The 20,569-nt window shown below is 36.6% G+C and overlaps 1 protein-coding gene across 3 annotated transcripts in view; it reads left to right on the top strand.

Moving 5' to 3' along the window:
* Positions 1-20,569, top strand: part of Cfap91 (cilia and flagella associated protein 91) — a 60,655-nt gene that overhangs the window by 22,023 nt on the left and 18,063 nt on the right. For all 3 annotated transcript variants that reach the window (XR_007110335.1, XM_047565560.1, XM_047565561.1), the window contains exons 9-14: positions 799-981; positions 1,889-2,031; positions 11,324-11,440; positions 12,875-12,946; positions 14,700-14,846; positions 17,878-18,099. Coding sequence is in view for 2 of the 3 variants with exons in the window: in XM_047565560.1 (XP_047421516.1) it covers positions 799-981; positions 1,889-2,031; positions 11,324-11,440; positions 12,875-12,946; positions 14,700-14,846; positions 17,878-18,099 (884 nt within the window). In the remaining variant the exon portion in view is untranslated. The remainder of the gene's footprint in view (positions 1-798; positions 982-1,888; positions 2,032-11,323; positions 11,441-12,874; positions 12,947-14,699; positions 14,847-17,877; positions 18,100-20,569) is intronic.

Below are 20,569 nucleotides of genomic sequence, written 5' to 3'. Positions count from 1 at the left end.
TTCTTGATGTGAAAAAATGACTTTTAAGTAACAACTAGGTATTCATTTAGATGTGGTCCACCTTTTTTTCTTTTTGGTACGTGACTAGTGAAGGATTTGACTAACTTTGTAGATAAGGAATAAAATATAAACTATTTTTACTTAATTCTAAAATTCCCAGTCCCACACAAAAGCACTGGGAATTAAACAGACAATATCCGCATGGCTGCAACGTCGTATGCCTCACACCTTGAGGGTACACCTGGAGCCGTTAAAGGGGATTGATCTGTGAGGAAAGCAAAAGAGCAGGTGGAAGACTAAACCTGACTCCTGAGCTGAGAATTCTCCTGGTGGGCGCAGCTCAGCCTTTCCCCTCTGACTGCCAAACAAGTCTGAAAACTATAAACAGAGTCACCTTCCGGTTTCTGACGTCAACCCAGATGAACCTTTTAATTGTCTTGTAGTGGGGACGAATTCTCCTAGCACTCACTGAACTTGTCTTTTCCATTTACTTTGAATTTCCTTAATTTAATAAACTTTCCTTGAAAACTCTTGGCCCAAAGCTTGTAGAAGCTTGCAGTTATAAAAGATTTTTGATTAGTATGAGTTGAGAACTACTGATCCAGCTTCTGTCACTCCTGCCTGTCTCATGGCAGACCTCTGTTTTTAGTGTCACATTCTGGCTCCAGTGAATCATCATGAAATTCATTCTGTTCAGTAGCTTTCCGATGAATGAAACTAGAATTAGTTTACTATTTTGCATTTCTAATTCAGAACAGCATTTTGGAGAGAGTCATGTGGGTGTATTTTTTCTTTTAGAAATCAGAAAGATCAAAGCAAAGGGAAAGAACATTGAAGGGAAACTGCAGAGAAGAGATATCATCAAGGATTATTCTGATTATGCATCGACAGTCTATGGACCTCTATCACGCCTTGGCCGTTTCCCAGACAACAACTCAGAGGACTTTGTAGTAAAAAACTACTATCTCAACACCTATGAAGGTAAACAATTTGCATATTTAAAAGTCTATTATAAGGGAGTTATCTGAGATATGTGGATTAAATATATCATTTTAGACGAAAAGTTAAATAATAAAAATATTTGTAGGAAACAACAATGAACAAATTTAATGTGATATTAATAGGAATTCATACAAACCAATAAAAACTCTTAGGACCCAAATAAATAAATGGACACACTATAGAACAATTTAACAAGGTAAATGCAACTAGCTACTCAACATTTGAAAATGTTTAATATGGCTAATAGTCAAAGTTATGCAAAAGTTAACTAGAAAAAAACTTCTATAGCAGGTTCATGAAACAAACAAAACATACGTAATGAAATCAACCTGTAACAAAGAAATGTCAGAAAATTGGAGGGCAAAGGGAGGGGCAGGTGGTCAGGCGATAAATTCATGGAGAGGACTATTACTTTATGAAGTTCAAGAGGCTTGTTTAAATTGTTTAAATTTAAGTTGACAAGTTGAAGCATCATATGGCCAAGATCAGGAGTTGATCGTCACACCGTTGAACTTGTAGCTCTGAATGGCCATCTCCAGAGCAGAACGTGACAGCACGGTGAACATACTCTTTCGAGTGATGGCAACATGTATCTTAGCATTTTTAATTTTCTTGTTGATCATAATGGAACTTATTGTTCTTTTGTAGGTTAACATTGTTATTTTAGAATGCATGTCTCGTTTTATAGTTTAAGACACTGAGAATATATGTTAATTATACAGAAAGGTGCTTTACATTTCAGGGGGAGTTCATTCTATTATGTGAGTACACCTTATCAACAATTCCAACGAAGCCAGTTGGCAAACAACTACTAAAATCAACAATATCTGTTTGAAATGGTAAATCTAAGCACTGGGTACTAAAAACATGTGCTTTCTTCCCATAGGACTAGTTGAACTTGAGTCAAGTCTCCCAGATTTTGTGACACAACCAAGAATCAGAACTCCTAAACCAAAAATCGTTACCACTAAAGCTGGTTTTCTAAAGAGGGCAGCAAGACTGGACTATGAGTTGGCAGAGGTTCATAAGGTATCTTTGTTATCTGGAAGACAAGAGGCTTCTAGTGTGACTTCTGCAGAAAAATGCTTTACTCTAAAACTTTTTAAATTAATTTTTTATTTGTCCTAATTGATTATACATGACAGTAGAATGCATTTTGACACATTGTACACGAATGGAGCATAACTCACTCCTCTGACTGTACATGGTGCTGAGTCACGCCAGTAGTGTAATCATACATATATATAGGGTAATAACGTTCAGCTCATTCTACTGTCCTTCTCATCCCCACCACCCACCCCTCCTCTCACTCTCCTCTACACAATCCAAAGTTTCTTTATTCTTCCCTACCCATATTGTGAATTAGCATCTGCATATCAGAGAAAACATTTGACATTTGGTTTTTTGAGGATTGACTTATTTTGCTTAGCATAATGTTCTCCAGTTCCATCTATTTACCAGCAAATGTCATAATTTCATTCTTTAAAGCTGAGTAATATTCCATTGTGTGTGCATGTTTTATATATATATATATATATATATATATATATATATATATGTATATATATCACACATTTTCTTTATCCATTCTTCTGTTGAAGAGCACCTAGTTTGGTTCCATAGTTTAGCTATTGTGAATTGAGCTGCTATAAACATTAATGTGGCTATATCACTGTAGTATTAAGCTAATTTTAAATCCTTTGGGTATAAACCAAGGAGTGAGATAGCTGGGTCAAATGGTGGTTCCATTCCAAGTATTCTGAGGAATCTCCAAACCACTTTCCAATAACGGTTGCACCAATTTTCAATCCCAGCAGCAATGGATGAGTGTACCTTTTCTCCACATCCTCACCAACATTTATTGTTGCTTGTATTCTTGATAATTGCCATTCTGACTAGAGTGAGATGAAATCTTAGAGTGGTTTTGACTTGCATTTCTCTAATTGCTAGAGATGTTGAACATTTTTCAGCAAAAGCCTGCTTTACTTTTCTTGCTTAGTATTGCTTTAACTATTCCAGGTCTCTTATTCTTTCAAATGAATTTAAGAATTGTTTTTCCAAATTCTGGGAAGAATGTCATTGGTATTCTGATGGGGGTTACATTGAATCTGTATATTGCTTTAGGTAGTATGGCCATTTTGATAATATTGATTCTGCCCTTCCAAGAACATGGGAAGGTCTTCCCATCTTCTAAGGTTGTCTTCAATTTCTTTCTTCAGTGTTCTATGATTTTTATTGTAGAGCTTTTTACCTCCTTGGTTAGATTAATTTCTAAGTATTTTATTTTATTTTATTTTTTGAGGTTATTGTGAATGGGATGGTTTTCCTGAGTTCTTCCTTGACTGAATCACTGTTGGAGTATAGGAAAGTTTATTGATTTATGGGTGTTGATATTGTACTCTGCTACTTTGCCAAACTCATTTATAAGCTCTAGACGTCTTGCAGTAGAGTTTTTTTTCAGATCTTCTAGTTATAGGATCATATTATTGTCAAACACAGTTTGATGTCTTCTTTTCCTCTCTGTATCCCTTTGATTTCCTCTTGTTGCCTGATCACTCTAGCTAATGTTTTGAGGACTATATTGAATAACAGTGATGAGGTGGACAGTCTTGTCTTGTTCCTGATTTTAGAGGAAATGCTTTTAGTTTTTCTCCACTTAGTATGATGTGTAAGAATGTTTTGTGGACGATTTTTGTGAGTTTATGGAAGTCCCCTTTTATTCCTAATTTACTTAAGGTTTTTTTTAAAATTTATTTTTATTGTACACAAATGGGATACATACTGTTTCTCTGTTTGTACATGAAGTAAAGGCATACCATTTGTGTAGTAGTACTTTACATAGGATAATAGTGTTTGATTCATTCTGTTATTTTTTCCTTCCCCCACCCCTCCCACCCCTCTTTTGCCTCTATACAGTCCCTCCTTCCTCCATTCTTCCCTCCCTCCCACCCCCTACTATGTGTCATCATCTGCTTATCTGAGATCATTCGTCCTTTGATTTTTTGAGATTGGCTTATCTCACTTAGCATGATATTTTCCAATTTCATCCATTTGCCTGCAAATGCCATAATTTTATTATTCTTTATGACTGAGTAATATACCATTGTATATATATACCACAGTTTCTTTATCCATTCATCAATTGAAGGACATCTAGGTTGGTTCCACAGTCTGGCTATTGTGAATTGAGCAGCTATGAACATTGATGTGGCTGTATCTCTGTAGTATGCTGATTTTAAGTCCTTTGGGTATAGGCCGAGGAGTGGGATAGCTGGGTCAAATGGTGGGTCCATTCCAAGTTTTCTAAGGAATCTCCACACTGCTTTCCAGAGTGGCTGCACTAATTTGCAACCCCACCAGCAATGTATGAGTGTACCTTTTTCCCCACATCCTCGCCAACACCTGTTGTTGCTTGTATTCTTTATAATCGTCATTCTAATTGGGGTGAGATGGAATCTTAGTGTAGTTTTGATTTGCATTTCTCTTATTACTAGAGATGTTGAACATTTTTTCATATATCTGTTGATTCTTCTGTGAAGTGTCTGTTCATTTCCTTAGCCCATTTGTTGATTGGGTTATTTGTATTCTTGGTGTATCTGACGTATGAGTGGCAAAGATTTCTCCCACTCTGTAGGCTCTTAAAGCAAGAATCAATAATTGGGATAGATTCAAACCAAAAAGCTTTCTCTCAGCAAAGGATACTTAAGGTCTTAATGTGTCTTTGTTGAATTTTTTCTGGCACTTATCAAATTTATATAGGTATTTAAAGCTGAACATTTCCTTCAAAACACTGATTTTTGCTGCAATCCATTAGTTTTGATATGTAGTGTTTGTCATTATTATTTTAATAACTAAAAATGTTCATTGTGGTTTTTGAATTTGTGAGTATTTAACAGTGTTTTTGAAATTTCCAAATATGTAGGGATTTTAACTCATTTCTCCAATTAACTTACTAAATTCCACTGTGATCAGAGCTAATAATCTATGTGATATCTCTTCTTTGAAATTTAGTGAGGCTTTCTTTGTGAACTAGTATATAATTATACATATAAAATAATCAAAGTCCACCTTTAAATCATACTATACCTCTCAATGTATAAGACAGGTACCTGATAGCAGATTTCCCATTTCCTGTCTCCCATCCCTGTGATTGCTTTGATTCAAAAGTTGTAATCACCCAATACATTTTTACTCTTATTGCTTTAACAAATGGTTATCTTTTAGTTCAATTAAAAATTAAAAAAATAAGAAAAGATTTAATTTAATTTTATTTATTCTTTCTCTGCCATCCTTCCTTTGTTTATGTATTTATACATACATCTAAGTTTCTGACCTGAATAACTTGTTTTATTGTTTCTTACATGGGTCTGGCAGTGAACTTCAGTTTCTATTTATTTCAAGAGTCTTTCTCCTTTACTATTGTAGAGGGAGGGAGGTATAATTCATATACAATAAAAATCTACCCTTTTAAAATGTATTCTCCTCATCTCCTCACAACCAATGTTCTACTTTCTCATTTTGGATTTGCTTATGCTGAGCATATTGTGTAAATTGAATCATGCATTAAATGGCTTTTTGTATTTGGCTTCTTTCACTTCGCATAGCATTTTAAGGTCAAGCCATTTTCCAGTACATCTCAGTACTCCATTCTTTTTATGACTGCATAATATTCCATCACATGGATAAGCCACATTATATTTATCCACTCATCAGCTGATGAATATTTGAATTGTTTCTATTATTGGCTATTACAAGTAATGCTACAGTGCACTTTTGTGTTCAGGTTTCTGTGTGGACATGTTTTCCATTCTCTTGGGCATATCTTTAGGAGTGGCATTGTTGGATCCTATGGTAACTTATGTTTTACTTTTGAGAAACTGCCAGACTGTCTTATATTCACATCAACGATGTGTGAGAGTTCCAGTTTCTCCACAACCTTTCCATCTATCTTTTTTTTATTATGTTTGAACAGTGTGTGTGAGGTGATAATTCATTGTAATTTTTATTTGCATTTCCCTAATGATTAATAAAGTCAAGCATCTTTTTATGTACCTGTTGGTAATTTGTATCTTTTTTGAAGACATGTCTATTCAGATCCTTTACCCATTTAAAAAATTTTTGTTTTATTGTTGAATTGTAAGAGTTTATTGTATATTCTGGAGACTAGACCCTTATCAGATATGTGATTTCCAAAGTTTTCTCCCATTCTGTGAACTGTCTTTTCATTTTCTTAATAAATATGCTTTAAAACACACACCCAAAAATTAATTTTGATCTTTTTAGTTTTGAAGAATCATTTTGCTAGATATATATAGAATTTGTATCTTTTTTAACATTTTAAAGATTTCACTCTCCTTTCTTCTTGCTTGCATTGTTTCTGATTAGAAATTTACTGTCATTCTTCTCTTTATTCCTCTGAGCTTAAGGTGTTTTTTCCTCTGGTTTCTTTCAAGATTTTTTTCTTTGTTTCTGCTTTTCTTTAATTTAAATATTATGTCTATTTTTTTGTTTGTTTTATTTAAGGTATGTATCTTGCTTAGTGTTCCCTAAGCTTTCTGGATCTCTGGTTTGGTGCCTTCAGTGTAATTTTGGGTAGTTTTCAGCCATTATTACCTCAAATATTTCTCTTGCTCCATTTCTTCTTTTTCTTCTCCATCTGGCTTTCTAATTTTGCCTAGTTTGTACTGTTTGATATTATCTCATAATTCATTAACGTTTTTCTGTTTTCTTCTCTACATTCTGTTTTCTTTTTGCATTTCAGTTTGGGAAGTTTTTAATGACTTATCTTCAAGTTCCTTGATTCTTTCCTTGATTGCATCAAGTCTACTTATGAGCCTGTTGAAGGCATCCTTCATTTCTCTTACTGTATTTTGATTTCTAGCCTTACTTTTCTATTCTATTTAAAAATTTTCATCTTTGTTTTTCATTAAGTTACTTAACATACTAATTATAATTATTTTAAATTCCTGTTTGATAATTTGAACATGAATGTCATATGTCAGTCTGGTTGCTTTGTTTATCCAAATTATATTTTTTGGTTTTTGTTTTTTTTTTGGCAGACCTTTTAATTTTTTATTGATAGCTTAACATCTGGGCTAATGTAATGGTAACTGAGATAAATAAGCCGCAGTTTGGAATTTATATTAATTTGGTTAGAAGCTGGGCTGTGTTTGATGTTTGTTGTAGCTCTAGGCATCTGAGGCTTCATATTATTTTAATGTACTTGTTTTTATCTACCCTTTTGGATTTGGAGTAAGATGCAATTATATGGAATCTCCCAGTTTGGAATATTGAATAGAAGAGATTCAGTAAATATTAGGCTTATGTCCAGATGATGTATCTTCTTAGTCTTAAGGTTTACATTATTTTAAAAATCCAGAACCATATTTATGAAAGTGCCGGTGATAAAATATTTTTAAAAGTACTATGTTCTGAAGACCGGACCCTTAGCAAATAGATGATTCACAAAGTTCTCTCCCATTTACTTTCTTAATAATACCCTTTGAAATACAAGAAGTTTTGATTTTAATTTTTTTTTAAGTTTTGAAGAGTGATTTTGCTGGATATAGAATTGTAATTTGTTTTCTTTCTTCTTCCAACTCTTCAAAGATTTTTTAAATTTTTAAAAATTATTTCTTTTTTTAATTTTTACAGACCGCATTTTGATTCATTGTACACAAATGGGGTACTTCATTTCATTTCTATGTAGATTCATACCATTCATGTAATCATACATGTACATAGGGTAATGATGTCTGTCTCATTCCACCATTTTTCATACCCCCTCCCTGTCATTTCCTTCTACATAATCTGAAGTTCCTCCATTCTTCTCTCACTCCCCACACCCCCACCCCCATTATATATCATTCTCCATTTATCAGGGAAAACATTTGGTCTTTGGTTTTTTGGGATTGACTTATTTCTCTTAGTATGATATTCTCCAATTCCATCCATTTATTTGCAAATGCCATAATATTCTTCTTCTTTATGGCTGAATAATATTCCATTGTGTATATATACTACAGTTTCTTTATCCATTCATCTGCTGACGGGCATCTAGGTTGGTTCCACAATCTATCTATTGTGAACTGAGAAACTAAAAACATTGATGTGGCTGTGTTACTGTATTATGCTGATGTTAAGTCTTTTGGATATAAACCAAGGAGTGGGATAACTGGGTCAAAAGGGGGACCATTCCAAGTTTTCTGAGGATTCTCCACACTGCTTTCCAGAGTGGCTGCACCAATTTGCAATCCCACCAGCAATGTATGAGTGTACCTTTTTCCCCACATCCTCGCCAACACCTGTTGTTGCTTGTATTCTTGATAATCGCCATTCTGATTGGAGTAAGATGAAATCTTTAGAGTTTTTTTAATTTGCATTTCTCTAATTACTAGAGATGTTGAACACTTTTTCATATATTTATTAATTGCCTGTATGTGTTCTTCTGAAAAGTGTCTGTCCAGTTCCTTGTCCCATTTATTGATTGGGTTCTTTGTATTTTTGGTGTAAAGTTTTGTAAGTTCTTTATAAATTTCTCTTCAAAGATTTTACTCCACTTTTTTCTTGCTTACATTGTTTCTGACTAGATATCTGCTATAATTCTTACCTTTGTTTTTCTGTGAGTAAGGAGTTTTTTAAAAAAATATTTTATGAGCTATGTCATAGAAATCATGGAGGAGAAATATTCAGAAGAGTGTAAAAAGTTGCCACAGTGTAGTATTTTCAGGCCAGTTTGGTCAAAATTTAGGCTGGAATATGTTCCTGATGCTTTGTGAAATTGCCTATGTCATAAAATAGACTAAAAAATCTACCAGTCCACCTGTTCTTCCATTTATAAAATCCCTGGGTAAAATACAGTTCTTTAAATTTGCCTTTTGAGCTTATTAAAATGTATTGTTTGATTAAAAAAAAACATTTTCTCAAATATTCTCATGTTCCTTCACACTTATTCTCTCTTAGCTCCACTTTTCAAGATAATTATGAGTCTGAGATCAAAGAAAATCTCATTTTTGCTTGATTATTATTTTCATGGGATTTCTTGACCCAGTGTTTATCTTTCAATTGTGACAATTTTGTGAATTTTTTTTCTTTTTAATTTGGATATTTTGTCATTTTTTCTTTCTTTTTTTTTTTTTTACATTTTTTTTAGTTGTAGATGGACATAATACCTTTACTTTATTTATCTATTTTTATGTGGTGTTGAGGATCAAACCCAATGCCTCACATATGCTAGGTAAGCATTCTACCTTTGAGCTACAACCCAGTCCCTCATTTTTTCTTGTATTAAAATTAATTAATTTGTTGACTAAGAAACATATTACATAGTTCAAAATTCATGAGTTGTTTAAGAGTATTAACTTAACTGTTTTTCTTACATCCCTGTCTCTGAGTCATGCAGTTTTCTCTCTAGAGGAAAATCACATTATTAGATTCATGTCAGAGAAATTTGATATAAGCAAATATATGTGAGTGTATTTAAATATGTACCTGCACAGAAACATATATGTTCATGTACATTAGTATATTTTAGAATAGGTACTATCAAATGTATCTAAACACATATAAGTATCTTTTAAAATTCTTTATAATTCATATGTTAATAGATAATATATGCTGTTCTACTCTTGCATTTTTTACTTAGTATATCTTGGAAATCTATTCATGTCAATATTACCAAGAAACTTTCATATTATTTTTCATACTTTTGTGATATCATTGTATAAATGTACAAAAATGTATTTTTGATAGATATAGATTGTAACAATGCTGCAAACCAGGTACAGTGCTTCACACCTGTAATCCCAGCTACTTGGGAGTCTGAGGCAGGGGGTTCAAGGTCCCCCTGACAACTTAACTAGACCTTGTCTCAAGATAAAAGGTTAAAAGAGGTGGAGATGTAACTCAGTGGTAGAGTGCACCTGGTTCAACCCCCAATCCTGAAAACAAAAACCAAAACAACTAAACTATACTGCAGTGAGTAACCTTTTTTTTTTGCATATAACTTGGCATGTATGTGAACATATCTAGAAGATAAATTCCTAGACATGGAAATTCTGGACCACACGGATGTGTATTTATTATTTTGTGGATATTGCCAAATGTTCTTACATAAATAATTTATCAATGTTAGCAGTATACAAAGTGCCTGTTTCCCCACATCCTTATCAACATAATCCATTATGGATGATTGGTTGTGAGATGGTTTCATGTGGTATTGTTCAGGGTTCTTCCCTCAAGACTTTTATAATTATTAATTGCTTTTAGACTGCTGCTGCTTCCTATGGATTCACCAGTTGTGGTTATTGTAGAGCTGATATATCATTTGCTGTCAGTTTTTTGGGGGGCAAATTCAGAGGCTCCATTACAACCACAGTTAGATGGTTTAAATTTTACTCATAATTTGCATTTTTTTTTTACCAGTTTCAGGTGTGTGTGTATGTGTGTGTGTTTAAAATAGTATTTATGTTTTATGGAAAATATAATTTAAAGTTTATTACACGATGAAAAATTAAGCAAAGTGTGATTTTAAAATGACGATCAGAATTTTTGGTACTTCTAACTTTAAAATATTCCCCATGAGCTAAATTAGAAACAGTGAGCAAAAGCTTACATTATGTGTTATTTGCACATTATGTGTTATTTCAGTGATCAAAAGTTTTAAAAAATATGTAAAAATACAAACACAAATATACTCTTTCACTAGAAAACAAGTTAATTTTTTTAAAGTCTGGGTGTTCAGGTTTCAAGGCCAAAGGAAAGATCTCTTCTCCACTTGGAGATGTTTGGCATCTATTGGGGCTTCAGTTTCCCTAGTAACAATGAGACATACCAAAAACTTCAATCATGTGCTGCACAGGAAATTTTCCTAATGCTCAGGTATTCATGTGAAACAGCAAATTAGCTCATGTGGAAAAACAGGAGTTGGAGTTTTGCTTGTGTGCACATAAGACAGAACCTTTTAAAAACTCCAAAGGGGGCTGGGGTTGAAGCATAGTGGTAGAACACTTCCTAGCATGTGCAAGACCCTGGGTTTGATACCCAGTACCATATACACACCAAAAAATCCTTTAAATTCCCAAATCTTTGATTAAAGTAGATTCCCTAAGAATACGTGCCATATTTATTTAGTGTTTACCCTTTCCTTAGGAGTATCATAGCACCCTGTGGGAAATGCATACACCCCAGTTTGTATTTTCTCAAGCTGACGTGCCAGAGCCATAGAAATATTATTTCTGATTAATATTCAGATTTGCAGCCTCGATCTGTTAGTGGAGGAGAATACAAAGCAAAGGGATGACATTAGTTGACATTATTTCAGGCACTGTTGGAAAAGAAGAATAAAGCTCTGGAAGCAAAGAAACCTCTGCGCCTCCTTCAAAGAAACCCCATACCTGAGCCTCGGCTTCCAACTCCAACCTTGGAAATGAGTTCCAATGTAAGTTTGAAACTTTTATTTGAAATTCAGAATTTGGTATTGTAGTCAGTTCATTTTTAGGATAGTTTGGGTTGGAAACAAATCTAATTTAACAGTTTCTCAAGTTCAGCTTTATTTTATTTTTTAAAATTTTATATTACATATTTATTAAGGCAAGGAACTATATAGAAAAAAACACATTTGTTCTGTCAAGTTCTGATTTAAAGTTGATTTTGTCTTTATTCTTATATATCAAACATCAACTACGTGTAAAACTAAGCATAGTGAAATGAAGTCTAAACCCAATCTTTTTCAAGAATAAAATCAGAAAGCACGAAACATTTTCTGATGAAAAATAGGCGTCAGAAGGTGATCTTTCACATATGCCAAGTAGAAAAAGAAGATTAAAAGACAATCAGTTACTATACCGTCTCTCTTCCCACATGAATGGCCGAGGACTGTTGGGAGTCAAGAAGGAAGGGAATGCCAGAGGTGTCACAAGGAGAGACTGGCTTCTGGGCAAGTCCCCCTAACCAGGGCCACTTCTCACCAAACTCACCTTGGGCAAGATGCCAGAGTTGGTTAAAAAACTGCTCGAGATGCCACAGTGCAAAGTTATTTATTGAGAGAAATAGACCTGCTGGTAGATTGAGCTCTCTCTCTGCCTGGCCAGCACAGCATCTCTTTGTAGAGGGCAGTCCCCACAAAATGTCCAGCTGTGCTCAGAAGGCCGGTGTGCTCCATCAGGGCAGGGGTTGACAAGAGCTCTCATGAATGCCTGCCGGCACCTGTGATGGGTGGCCTCTGTAGAGGACTGAAGCACTCCCAACTGACTGGCCGCACTGCTCTGTTCTGGACATCATGCAGGCCTTGGGTGGCACGTGCTCCAGTCAGGCTGTTACTTTCTTTTACACTGAAAGGCACCTTAATTCGATTTCCAGATCCTGATCTTTCTGCTTTTACACAGTTATTAAAGGTGATTTTTGTAGATTATCTTCTCCAGTGTATTCTGATTTTACCAGATTAGTTAAATTCCTGTGAGAAGTACCTCATCCCATTGCGGACTAGTTATATTCTTTGCTAACTCATGATTAAACATGAAGATACTATAGATAAAAGGATATTTTAAGCAATACTTGTTGCTTCTAGAAAGATTTTGTTTTTTGGAATTGGCCTAATTTGAAAGGATAGCATAGCAGTCCTATCATTTTTTTTTGCTTTAATATCATCTTGTAATGATGTATTATGATGAAAAATAATATGTTAATGATACAAGAAGTAACATTATTTGAAATATTACATATTTAATGAGGGCAGAGATTGTGCTTTATTTCACTTTAAATTCTTTTGGCATCTAGCATCATTTCTTGCTTGAAATAAATCTTCAAAAAATATTTGATGCTTGGACTGCTGCTGTTCTTAAGCTGCTTGGTTCTTCTCCCTTTGTTCTTTCAGGAAGAAGAAGACGTAGAAATGGCTGTGATCTACCTTCAAAGCTTACTCCGGGGCAGAGTCGTTCAGAACATGGTGTGTAGGTCCAACTACAGACCGTGTTTCTCCTTTGAGGATGAGGTTTTTAGAATGCATATGTGCTTGGGTCCTTGGGGTGAACTCCCTCTTGCATCCTGCTATCCTATTCAGCTATCCTCCTAATTCACCTACCCATCCCCTTCTGGTGCTGTTGTTTGTCCACGTGGGTGGCCCCGTGTTAAGGAGTAGAAGGACCTGACTGCTTCTTGTCACAGTTGTAAATAAGGTAGTATGAAACTTATGTCATCCCTGGAATTACCTATTCAACAAAATTTCTCACCTGAATTTTGACTTTTAAAGCTTTACAAATTAAATGGTTTCCCTAATTTTCCACTGAGTCATAACAATTATTTGAATTTGCATGGTTAGCAATACCTGCATTATAAATGAAATGACTAACAATGTAACTCCAGTTTTGAACTTGTTTTAGTCAATTTTTCATTGATGTAACCAAAAGACCCATCAAGAACAACATAGAGGAGGAAAGGTTTATTTGGGGCTTATGGTTTCAGAGGTCTCAGTCCATAGATGGCTGACTCTGTTGTTTTGGGCCTGAGGTAAGGCAGAAAGCTGTGGAGGAAGAAAGCAGCTCGGGTCATGGAATGAAAGAAAGAGACGGGGGGGGGGGGGGGGGGGGGGGGGGGGGAGAACGAGCACTAAAGAGAGTGAGCTCCCCTCACCATAGACAAAATATAAACCCCAAAGGCACACTTTCAGTGACCCACCTCCTCTAACCACACTCTACCTGCCTACAGTTACCACCCAGTGAATCCCTATCAGAGCATTCATGCACTGATTAGGTTAAGACCTTCATAACTCAATCGTTTCATTCTGAACTCTTTTACATTGTCTCACACATGAGCTTTTGGGGGATACCTAATATCTAAGCCATAACAGAACCCCTATTATATGCTGACATTATATATTTTTTGTTCTGCATATATTATCTCATTTTTTTTTTTCTATTAGGAATTTCATTTTATAGGCAAGTAATCTGAGTCAGAGAGGTTTAGTTAACTACCAGCCAATTCAACTCTGGTCTTCCTGACTGTAAAGCCTTAGCCAGATTATTTGTGCAGCTAGAGCAGGCACACTTTACTTAAGAAAAAAAAAAAAAAAAAAAAAGGATTATTTAAAACTCCAGTTAATTTTACCCCTAGAAAGCTGTAACTTTCTTTTCTTTTTTTTTTTTTTTTTTTTTTTTTTTTTTGCGGTGCTGGGGAACGAACCCAGAGTCTTGTGCCTACAAGGTAAGCACTCTACCGAGTGAGCTATCTCCCCAGCCCAAGCTGTAACTCTTAAAAGACTTTGGTCCATGCAGTAATTTCAGGGAAGTTGGATAAGGGAGCCACCTTGGATTCAGCAGTATTCTTTACCCTCCGTTCAGTATTTCCCAGGAGGAATGCTGCAGGTAAGTTCAGACTGCAGGTTGTGTATTACAAACCAGGGGCACATTTATTGGAAATGAAAACACAACCATAAAAATGCCACCCTCAGGTTTCTTAGGGAAGGAGCACCTGAAGTTGAGGGGAAGGTTCTAATTTCTTATCATGACCCTGTTTTTGTCACCTTCTCTGACCTTTCTCTGCTTGAGCCCCTGACGCACAGAAAAGAGGACCAAATTCGAGCTCTGTGGATCCCAGCAGAACAGAAGTCTCTGCTCACAAGTGCCTCACATTTGTGAAGCTCCTAGTTCTGGGAAAAAAGGGATGGTAACATGCCAATCTCTCTTTGATTTGATTTGCTACAGATGTTTGAAGGGAAAGAAAAGCGACTCGAGTTGATCCAGGAGCTGCGCACCAGCCATGCACTCCAAGAGGATGAAAAGCTAGTGAAGAAAGCCGAGAAGCAAGTGACCCTGGCCTTACAACGGCAGAGGAACCTGCATGAGCACAAGGTTCTTCCTTTTCTTTCTTGTTGCACAAACAACATTTTAATAACAATAAATGAAATGTTACAGAACATCCCCCACAATTCCAGCACTTTCTCAGTATTTATAAACAATGTTGCTGTAGTGCATAATTTGGGGTTATGCCCTCATTGAATTGAATATGGTGTTTTATCTTTATGCAAAAAAAGAGTGCATTTTTTCAACTTTAAGATGTTTCCCTTTCCAGTTTTTCCTAAATATTGGTAACTCTACTGTATTTCAGTTGGTGAGGACCAAGCAGAATGAGTAAGTAATAAAAGCAACATGAAAAAAATGAGAAGTGGGATTTAAAAATATCAGCACTTACTTTTGCATTTGGTAGTCATATATAGCCCATGCTGGTTAAATATGCTACCACCACTATGGTATTCCGTGACTTTCATCTGACCTGTCCCTCTGCCACCTGACACAGCTGAGAATTGCAGCTCTAAACCAGCAACTGTCAATTTTTCCTGTTCTCTTCAGTGTTTGTCTATATACACACTTTTTAATGTTGACTTTAGTATAGATGCACTTTTATTCCCTTCCCCACTTACTTATGAATCAATCCAAGAATCAATTTGCAAAGTTTAGTGTAGTAAGACTAAAGTTTGTCATAAGCCAAGTTAATTTGACCCACCTTAGAAATGTACATATCTCTTGGGCTGTGTGAGAATTGAACACAAATGGCAAACAGTTTGGAAATGACCACATCTTTACTTCTTTTACATTGGTCCCATAGATGGTCACTGAGCTTGGGAGAGTAGACCTGAGGATTGGGAGGGAGGAAGTAAGAAAGTCACAAGCTGTGAGACCCAGCAAAGAGACCAGAGAAAGACAAGTGTGGGGGTTTCAGCCACGTGCTGCATGGATGAGGGAAGGGTTAACTGCCAGAAGATGACGCTGCCTATAAATCAATTTCCTATAAACTTATCTAGTTAATAAACCCAAGAGCCAATACTCTTTTCAAATGGGAGGAGGCATGATGGATGGGGCCATACCAGCTCTGGCCTCTAACAACATGGAGTAGCCCACCTCTCCTTTATTTATAGTCACACAGGTAAAGGGGCCTGGATCAGGAAGGGCTTCTTCTGTGAGAAACAGGATGGGGTGGAGCTAGGGAAGCCATTTGCTCAGGGAACTAGTATATCATCAGCCAGTAAGCCACTCCCACCCAGGGCCACTTACTCCTTAGGCAATCTGGAACAGTCTATCATGGTTGCCAGTTCCTGGGAGTCAGGCCTGTGTATCCCATGCCTCAGCCAAGTCTGATTCTGTTAGATATGGATGACTCTCCACAGACAAGGAGAATGTGGACACTGAAGCATCTGATCCGGAGGTCCTGGAGTCCTGAAAATAATCAGACAAGGATCAGAATGTCATGAGTGCAGCAAGCCCTGAGACTCTGAATGCAAAAATGGCTCTTGGCCCTTCACTGTTCTTGATAATGAAGTTTAGCAGAGGCAGCTAAGCCAGTGGGCTTGCCAACTAATTTACCCTACATGGTGGATATATACCTGGCTAATGAAGTCAACTGAGAGTGAAGGGGAAAGCTGCCACTTAGCCAAAGGCCACTTACCTTCACTATGCTAGGTACACCACTAATCTGCTGGGGCCCAAGGGAGCACCTCACATACACCTATGTCAAGGCTGGGCCTCCCCTTTCCTTCTTTTATTTCTGTGGAAAGCAGTCCAGAAAATACACAATTCCCAGTTAATGTGATACATTACATGCTATAACCATGACAGAATCACCTTCTTTTAAGTATTTTCACTTAATTTCACTTAATATCATCCTACCTGAGCATACTCAAATTTCTTGCTGAGGAAGGAGGCCAGACATGAGTAGATAGCCACCTTAGGACCTTAATGGTTGCATATGGCTTCAGATGAGGGAGCTTATGTTTCCTGGAGACAGAGAATCTATCTGTGACCTCTGGGCTGAATGTCTAGTGATTATGAATAAAGTAGTGAATGTTCTAGTTTTGCCCTTTCTTTCTATCACTAGTATAGCTCAAAGTTCAACTAAGTGAAGTTCAACTAATTGAAGTTGAACTTTGAGAGAAGGAACATGTAGGCTGGGAGGTGGGTGAAGATGGGGATGTTAGGGCAACAGCTACATTTGACTGATAATCTCACCCCATAGCCCCATAACCTTTGAGACCTGTGAGTATTCTTTCCCTTAGATACAAACCAGGGGGGAGCTGAGCAGAGGAAGGACTATAAACATTAAGGCAGCATATGACTGGAAGAGGAACGTTTTCTCCTTCTACCTGAGGACAGGGAGGGAGCAGGATGAAGTTGCACAGGACAACTCATCTTAAACATTTTTCTTCTCCATGTGTCAAAACCAGGACCTGGTGAATAGGTACTGTGGCTGTCTCCTAGCCAGGAGCTCCATGGGTCCTTTGTTTTACCTCAGCTACTACAGACATTTAGACTTTTCCCTGGGTTGTTTCAAAGATGGTTGTTAATGACTTTGAAGTTATTAAAAGACTAAGAAGTACCAAAGTTTTCTACTTTCATGTTATCCAAGCTCTTAAAACTCCTCAAACTTGTGTGAAAGGATCAGACATTTAAGAATTAAAAAGTATTAGGAGTGAATTTCTAGGAGATTCTGTTAAACTCCAATTTTATCTTTAGTAAGAATTTTGACATTTCCCTTCATGTCTTGAAAGATATACTTGACCTTCCAAATAAAATTGAAAGGAAAATATATTTTGTGTGGTTGCTAATAGAAATGTTTTCCTAAATCCTCTTCATAATCCGAGGACTTTGATCCATCAGTGACTTTGATCCATCAGATTGACAGAACAATCTACTTACTCATATTTAAGTCTATAAGTTTTCATAGTAAGAATGCTTGGGATGGGATCAATTGAGAGATAACATTCCTAATGAAAACCAGCTGTATTTGGACAGTGAACTGACTGTCAGAGTTTCTGAGTAAACCAACACTTTTGTTAATCACCATTCATAGTGGAATTTGTATCCCTAAAGTTGTATTATTATTTTTAAGGTGTCGCTTGTTGAAAACCATTTGGCTGGGCTGGAAGGAAGGGCGCTGGTTGACATGCTTGACTTCCTGTCCAAAGAGCTGGTGAGACTACAGGAAGAGAGGAGGATCCATGCCTTTGCCATGCTAGCAGAGCGTCAGCGGCGGATGCGAGAGGCCGAAGAGAGTGGTCGTCGCCAGGTGGAACAAAGGCGCCTGCGTGAGGAGGACCAGATATTTAAGGAGGCAAGTAGGGGAAGCTGAGGGTATGGAAATGCCCTGGAAAGAGCAAAGTTAGACCAAAGGACTCCCATGACATGAAATGGCATTGGGTTTTTGTTTTTCATTTTATTCAGCAATATTTGCTGGGTTCCTGCTATATGCTAGGTACATTGTGGGACACTTTGGAGGAAGGAAAAAAAAAAGCAGGCATGGTCCCTTTTCCCTGGAACTTGAGAAACATAAAACATACACATAAGTATATGATTTAAAAATGTAGTGGTTCCATGAAGTAAGCAAATGGGGCCTAGTAACACATTTTAAAGAGGTTCCTCTGCTTGTTAAGTGAAGAAGAGGGGGAGGAAGACAGAGTGGGAACAAAGAGACTAGGAAGGAAACTGTTGAAGTAGTTAAGCCTGAGTAAGAAACAGACATCGATTATGGTACCCAGTTTAGAGCTTAAGCAACCGAAAGGTGATGGTAGTCTTTTCTGAGGCAGGTAAGTTCGGAGAATAGGTTTAGGAGTAGATTCAGGAGTTCAATTTAAATTTGCTTGGGACTACTGAATGGAGTTATTTTAATAACTGGATATTCAAGCTGTAGAGAGTCATCTTTAAATACAAACACACTTTTGCAGGTACATACATGAAAAATTTCACAAAAAAATATGGTGTGCACAATTACCAAATATATGAAGAAGCACACATGGACACATATATAACCATCTGTGTTTCCTTATTCACTCCTACACTTGTAAACACAAATGTGTCCAGAAAATTGCCTATTTTTAAAGACATACATATATATACAAGTACATATATCACTGTGGTAGGAGCACACACCTCTCTACTGTTTTGTGATCCAGCTGTCTGCTCCATATAGGTGTCAACTTGCATCCTCTATCAGAGCGGGCTATTGTATATTTTCTCTGTGTCTTCTACAACACCAGCATAGATTCCTGTACATACTAGACATTCAGCAAGTATATTTTGGTTAGTTGGTCATTTGGCCGATACTATACTGAGCTGTCACTGAGATGCTCTCATATGGAAAATTTAAGGGTTCAAAGTTGGTGTCATATTGGTGGATGTACAGTAAGTATCATATAGTCAGAGTTGTGCTGCAGTGCCTGTCAAGAAACAGGTCCTGAGTTGTTACTGAGTCCTAGGCATTATCTCAAGTCCAAAGAAATATGCAGATATGAGATAGAAAATTGCCCTGTCTCCAAGAAACTCACAATCTGTTGAGGAGATAGAATATGTCATAAAACTCAGTTTGTCACAATTGATGCTTATGATCCTTCCAAATGCCAAAAGGCATTTCTTATTGTATTAGTCAGTTTTTCATCATTGATAAAAATTATTTCAGTATTTCATCAAAATACCCAACAAGAGGAGGACAGGTTTATTATGGCTTATAGTTTCAGAGACTCAGTTCATGACTGACTGACTACATTGCTCTGGGCTTGAGATGAGGCAGAATATCATGGTGGAAGAGCATGGTGGAGGAAAGCTTCAGTTCATGGCCACCAGGAAGCAGAGAGAGAAAGTGGGGAGCCAGGGACAAAATATTCCCCCAGCAGTGATCTACTTCCTTCAGTCATGCCCCAACTGCTGATAGTTACCACCCAGTAATCCATCCAAATTATTAATCCACCAAGTGAATTAATTCACTGATGAGGTTGCAGAGCTTACAATCTAATTATTTTACTTCTGATCATTCCTGAATTAACACATAAGTTTTTGGGGGACACCTCATAACAAACCATACACTTATGGTTTCATATTTAGGGAATAAGTTACAAAGCAGAGGAGTTACAAAGCCCTAGGACAGTCATGGAAATTAAAACGGTCTGCAGTTAGTGTCCTGAGGTACTAGCTGTGACATCATGGGTGCTGGCCTAATTTACTATACTGTACATTTGTGTGCTCTGCACATTTTAAAATCTATATTCTATTTCATGATTTCAAGAAATTTTTAAAAAGAAGCAGTCTAGGAATGGTATGATAGTTCAGTAAGTTCTTCAGAGACCCAAGAGCCTCTCATCTTTCTGTTCTTTACCCCCTAAGGAATAGACCATGTGGCAATTTAAGGTGACTACCAATGTTCCAGCATTATGTCCCCATGAAATAAGAAAGAAAAAAAAGATAGCGCTTTCCCTTTAAGAATTGTTTTTGAAGTTGCACACCTAACTTCTGCATATATTGCCTTAGTCAGAGTTTTATCATATGAACATATACAGTTCCTATGGGTGTTAGGAAATGAAGTCTTTATTCTAGGCAGCTGTTTGCCCAGCTAAAATCCAGAGGGTCTGTTATTTAAGAGGAAAGACAAAAAGGACATTGGGAAATGTCCTAGCCTCTGCTACAGTTAGGTAGGTTGGCCATGTCGCACTGTTGAAAAAGACAAAGGCAGAGTCCATGCCAGAAATATTGAGCCGAAGCCTGTGATCTTCCTACAGTGCTGTATTACTCACCCCCAAGTAAGAAACAATTCT

This window comes from Sciurus carolinensis, chromosome 9, assembly GCF_902686445.1.
Source record: "Sciurus carolinensis chromosome 9, mSciCar1.2, whole genome shotgun sequence".
Taxonomy (NCBI): domain Eukaryota; kingdom Metazoa; phylum Chordata; class Mammalia; order Rodentia; family Sciuridae; genus Sciurus; species Sciurus carolinensis.
The sequence above is the reverse complement of the archived record's forward strand: the minus strand, read 5'-3'. Positions and strand labels throughout refer to the sequence as shown.